This window comes from Prunus avium, chromosome 1 (genome assembly GCF_965620075.1).
Source record: "Prunus avium chromosome 1, drPruAviu1.hap1.1, whole genome shotgun sequence".
NCBI classification, from domain to species: domain Eukaryota; kingdom Viridiplantae; phylum Streptophyta; class Magnoliopsida; order Rosales; family Rosaceae; genus Prunus; species Prunus avium.
The window spans coordinates 58,095,097-58,100,823 of record NC_142284.1 but is presented as its reverse complement, the minus strand read 5'-3'; the positions used below and the strand labels follow the sequence as shown (position 1 = coordinate 58,100,823).

General features: G+C 36.5%; 1 protein-coding gene across 1 annotated transcript; it reads left to right on the top strand.

The window, feature by feature from the left end:
* Nucleotides 1–252: 252 nt before the first annotated feature.
* Nucleotides 253–4,063, top strand: LOC110772112 (TRAF-type zinc finger-like protein). Its single transcript, XM_021976512.2, has 6 exons — nucleotides 253–425; nucleotides 546–609; nucleotides 1,080–1,215; nucleotides 2,460–2,597; nucleotides 2,690–2,811; nucleotides 3,756–4,063. Exons 2-6 carry the CDS (start codon nucleotides 566–568, stop codon nucleotides 3,916–3,918), a joined length of 603 nt encoding a protein of 200 aa, XP_021832204.1. The 5' UTR covers nucleotides 253–425; nucleotides 546–565; the 3' UTR covers nucleotides 3,919–4,063.
* Nucleotides 4,064–5,727: the final 1,664 nt, after the last annotated feature.

Below are 5,727 nucleotides of genomic sequence, written 5' to 3'. Positions count from 1 at the left end.
ATTTGTGATAAAAAGCCAAAATAAAAGGGCCCGGCTCATCTAGGCTTATATTTGGCCCGACCTGGCCCGCTTAGGCCCAGCCCACCTCCATCTAAGGAATGGGACTGGAGGCAGCAGCCCAGTAGACTTTTTACAGTGACCAAACCCATGGCAGAAGGTCCAACCCCAGTTCAGCACCGACCTTGGCCAACTGAGCCAGTGAGTCTCCTCTGAAATCTACCTCGTCGATCTGGAGGGCGCAAAAGTCTTTATAAACGTCTCACCTAATTATTAAATAAATAATAAAAAAGGTTGTTAGACTCGAAGCCTTCCCATCATTACTCTTCATACTCTTCTTCCCTTCCCTTTCGTTCTTTCCTTGTTCGACCTGAAATTCATAATAATTGCAAAAGTCTACAAAACCCAGAAGCTTGTTTTAGCTTTCGGTAAATTTAAATTTTTCTCTTTTTTGTTTTGTTTTGTGTTCCTAATATTTGATTTCTTTATGTAATTCTGTGCGATTTGTTGCCTAATTTATTGAATTCAATTATCTTGTTCTGTTTCAGCTTAATTTTTCTGAATCGCCATGGCTGTTGCATCTGAAGAAGCAACCATAATATGCAATCACTGGTAATTATTTTTCTTGGGAATCTGTGTCTTCAAATCTTGTAATTCTGCTATTATATCTGTTCTGTATAATATATCTATATGGTTATGTATGCATCTACAGTTTTTGGTTTATGCGTGCCAATGTTAATTATGTTTATGATTTGGTTTGAATTTTGTGAGATACCCAAACCTTTGAATTGCCATAGTTGTTGGGTGAATTTTCCTACAAGCCTAGCTCAAGCTCAGCTTATTTAGGTATTGTGGCAACCCCAAAAGAGTGGTTTATTAGTGCCTTGGCCTGTTTGCTCTCTAGTTATTTGGTAATGGAAGCATTAGTGTTCTTTCAATTTGAAGAGATCAGTTTGCACATTCCCTTAGATGGTCACTGGCTTAAACTTCTTTACTATGTTTGATGACTTGTAGACATTCACATGCTTCATTCCTCTAATACAAATACCGTGCTAATGGATAATTTGTTTGTATTTTTCCAGTGACAGAGCTGTCCCCTCTCCAAATATTGATTTGCACTCTGCTCATTGCTTCCGCAATCTAGAAAAATGTAAAGTCTGTGGTGATATGGTTCCAAAAAAATATGCTAAGGAACATTACTCGGACACCCATGCTCCGGTACGTGTGTTTACGATATTTGATTTTTCTTCCTACCGAAGTTAATGTAATATAAGATGAAATCTCTCCTGTTAATTTTAAGTGAAAACGTAGCATTAGATTACTTTTGTTTGGCATAAAGTTTTCCAGCAATTACTAGTATTCACTTGGAAAAGTGAAATTACGTATGATTATGTAGTTTATATGCATGTATTCGATTGTTGCAATTCTCTTAGTGTCAAGGATCCCTTTTGCCCCTCTATTGTATTATCAATTGTTAGCTATTTTTTGCAGAGGTCCATCTAAAACTGCAAAATGTTGATATTCAACTAGGGCTGAGATTGAACCCTTTTGTCCCTCTATTGTATTTGAATATTTTAATTCGAATTTTTCCCTGTAACATCGTAACATTCATACACCCTGAATTTGTTACCCCACCATTGTAACATTCAGAAACCTAAATTATCCAAATGGTATGCCAGCATAATGCATATGTAAACTGGTAATTATTTTATGCCAAAGCTTCTAGGAAGTATTTGAGGATATAGATATGCTTTTGTTTGAGTATTGCACAAAATAAACTGGTATTTATTTTATGTCGAGCACTTTCATGCATATAGCCTGTACAGGTGAATATGGTTAGTATGTTGTATAGAATGTAGCTTTAAACTGGGATAGTTTGCAAAAGAGATTCATTTGTCCAACCCCAATCAATTCAGGAGCTTTGTTGAGTTATTTTTAGATGATAATTTTGGAAATTGAAAGAATAAACTTGGACGTTGTTGGGCAGTAAGTGTCTGACAGATTATTGGATGACCAAAACATGATGATTATAAAGGAAATTCTACATGCTGTATCAAGCTCCTCACGAGCTTGGAAAAAGGTTTCTTCACTTAGCAATCAAACTGAAACCAAAGTTTCAAATTATTGTGGAAACACAGTTTATTAGTTATGCCTCTTGCAAGGAGTATTCAAGTTATCTTAGTTAGCATGATCGTTTTAATATGTAATGGAATATTTTCATCTACTGCATCCGCAATATGCACATATTTGCCCGTGCACAGTTTTTCTTTGCTTTAATTTAGTTTTTCTTTTTTTAAAGAGACCATAAAGGACCCAAAACACTAAGCAGCCGTTAATAATCAACCCCAAATGATTGGTTAAGCCAACACATTTTGTTTGTTTAGTATTATCTTGAGTTGGGTGTAGATATATCATGTACCTGCATACAATTGCCATGTGAAATGACATGTGTATTAGAGCAGGTAGCCTGTTCACTTTGTAGCGAGACAATGGAACGTGAAATATTAGCTGTCCACAAAGGTGAAAATTGCCCTCAAAGAATTGTCACATGTGAGTTCTGTGAGTTCCCATTGCCTGCAATTGATCTAGCTGAGCATCAGGTAAAAACTTGTCAATAATTTTGAAAAGATGACTTAAGATGATATTTATCAGAACTTGAGTGTTATATCAGTCTTTTTTTTTGTAATTTTAGGAAGTATGTGGGAATCGGACGGAACTTTGTCATCTTTGTAACAAATACATTAGACTGCGAGAAAGATACAACCATGAAATTAGCTGCACTGGTGTCCCAGATAATAACGGGTCATCTTCCAGGTTGGTTCACTATCATATAGCATTTTAATATATTAATTGGTAAATTGTAGCTACTTATTATTGTGCAGTATAATGAAATATCTTATGAGGAATGTCTAAGAGAAATTTGTCTTGCTATCTTTTAGCTTATAATTGATAGCAGCCTACCTGTAATTCTAAGGTTTGGTATGTTAGGGCAGTCAAAGAAATATATAACCTTGTCAGGGAAAATTTCCATATTTAAGAGAAGTCAATGTCTTGTGCCATGATTAAAAGTTTTGGGCATTTTTAGGCACATAAGTCCTGGTTGAATTCATCCGAGTGTCCAGTTCATGCATTTATGCAGAAATTGGCACCATATCCATATATTCCCATGATCTAGAGCTCCACTTTGGGTTCCAACACTAGTTTTGTTAACACCCCTGATTATATTACTATCACACAACTTTATCCTTCTGACTAATTTTCTTCAAAAGAAAAAAGGAAAGAAAAGTGACCTCCACTGTTTTGTTATGAACATTGTTTATTTGTGTGAACTCAACCAAGTCTAACCCCATGATCATAAGGGTTGCAAGCCACACAAATCTGTATGACCGGAAGTCCCACGTACAGCGACATCTTCTGCTCGTAGTGCTCACGAAAGATTTTTCATTCAGGCTAGGGATTTCAAAGGTCTGATTAGATCGGATTGTATTCTTGAATCAACTTGAATTCATAAGTTGAGTTACATCACTAACAATTCTGAACTGTACCTCAGTGCCAATCAAACCCAATATAATTATGATTGTTACTTGTCATTTTGGGTTTTGGGGTTAGCAGCTGGTTTCTGCACAGGCTGATTTACAATTTATTTGGCTACTGTCTAACCTTTTGAGCACATATCCAGGACCAGATATCCTAAATTTAAGAATTATGGATATTCTTTCTTTGTCATGTGTATTAATCCTTTGAATTTTAATATGTAGGGATGCTAGGGCTGCTGAAAGAGGGCCAGGTCCCCAAAGAAGACAGCCGAATGAGTTTTCACGGAAACGGCTTATATTCACCATTGCACTAACAGGCATTGCTGTTCTATTAGGATCTCTATTTTTTGGGAGAAAGACGGAAGACAATCAAGTAGTGCATTAGCAGCTGAGACAATACTCATTGGCTTATGTAAATCTTCTATACGCTTCTGTTTAATCTGTATCCTAAATCTTCTGAAATTGTACGACTGCTGTAACTGTACTAAACTCCATTGAAACTGTCATAATACAGTAACTGATTATGCAAAGCTACCATGTGCTTGTTTCATACTTTTTAATGAATCTCACCGTTTGGTTGCAATAAGCGCGACCTTTTGTAGAATTACTAGTCACAACTGCATGTCAATAGGAGAAATATAAGAGATTGATTACTGTTTATAGAGAATCCTGATCGAATTACGTCTTTAGTCCTCGATCAAATTACATTAATGGTGAAAGACTTCATACGGGAGCAGAAAGTTTCCAGTATTGTCAGAGGAAAGAGATGTTTGCTATTTCATAAAAAATGGAAAAATGTAATGAATGGAAAAGAGCCTTCTTGCAGGCGGCTGCTCTCCACACACCTTTACAAAAGAATTGTACAGACTTGTATTGAACCCTTTGCAGCTGTGCTTAGTGTACCGTTTGCAGCAGGAGCAGTTTTGCTATCTGGAAAATATTGTTGGAGCGCTGGTGCATCCACTGAATTGGATTTTCTGCAGAACGTGTAGTTGGTTAAAGGCCAAGTCAATGAAAAATTCAATAGGGTTGAAAGGGTGAGCTTGAAGACCTGAAACAATTTAATGAATTCATGTTCCTTCACATGAATACTCGTCCATATTCAGACCCATAAAAAGTTTACAACAATATCGAGCATAAATTGGATACGATTACTTGTAAGAAACACAAAAAAGGCAGGAAAACTTTTGGAATCTTGAGATTAAAAAAAACCTACTCTGAGTAACAAGAAAGCCCGAAAGATCCACAAAGTAAAGGTGATCCTTGTGAGGACTGAGGAGGAGGACAACATATTCGCTTAACGATGAAGAGTGAGGAAAAGGTACCTGCAAGAAGACACTCCAATGCTCATGTCAATAGGTGTTCAAATGGATTGCAGTAGAATATGATCAAGGAAGAGGTGTCTTTACGTTGATGATATATTATTATCTGGAACAAATCTGAAAACTGTGAAAGATGTGAAGTCCCATCTATCAAGGAAGTTTGATATGAAAGATCTAGGAGAAGCCTACATTATTTTGGGAATGAAGTTAGAAAGAACACAAGTTGGCTTTACTTTGGATCAATCTTGTTCAATTGAGAAAATGCTCAAGAAGTTCAACTATTTTACTAGCAATCCGGTTTCAACACCCTATGATCCTAGTGTGAGCTCAAAGAAAAATAATGGTGAGCCTGTGTCGCAACTTAAGTATTTACAAATGATTGGATCTTTGATGTATATTGCAAATAAAACTAGGGCAGATATAGCTTGTGTTGTAGGAAGATTGAGCAGATATACGCATAACCCAAGTAGAGATCATTGGAATGCTTTAGAGCGAGTGTTCAAGTATTTGAGAGGAACTTTGGATTAATCAATATGTTATAAAGGTTTTCCTTGTGTAATAGAAGGGTATAGTGATGCCAATTGGATTACAGATAGCAGCTATATCCTGGGCATCCAAGAAACAAACAATAATTTCAAGAAGTACAATGGAGTCAGAACTTATAGCTCTTAATACTACATGCACTAAGACTGAATGGATTAATCACTGTCGCCTCTCTTATTCTGCTCGATGACGATTGAGGGAAGAAGACGACGACATATTCGGGGCCATCTTCGGAATCTCACAACCATGAGGAACCCATCTCTCTCTTGTAAGTAATCATCAACTTGAACGAGACATTGCAACAAAATAAAAATATTGTTCTCAGTTGC

Coding starts and splice junctions, on each gene's coding strand:
- LOC110772112 (XM_021976512.2), top strand. CDS start 566: ATGGCTGTTGCATCTGAAGAAGCAACCATAATATGCAATCACTG. Junction 610..1,079: donor ACCATAATATGCAATCACTG/GTAATTATTTTT, acceptor GTATTTTTCCAG/TGACAGAGCTGTCCCCTCTC. Junction 2,812..3,755: donor AATAACGGGTCATCTTCCAG/GTTGGTTCACTA, acceptor TTTAATATGTAG/GGATGCTAGGGCTGCTGAAA.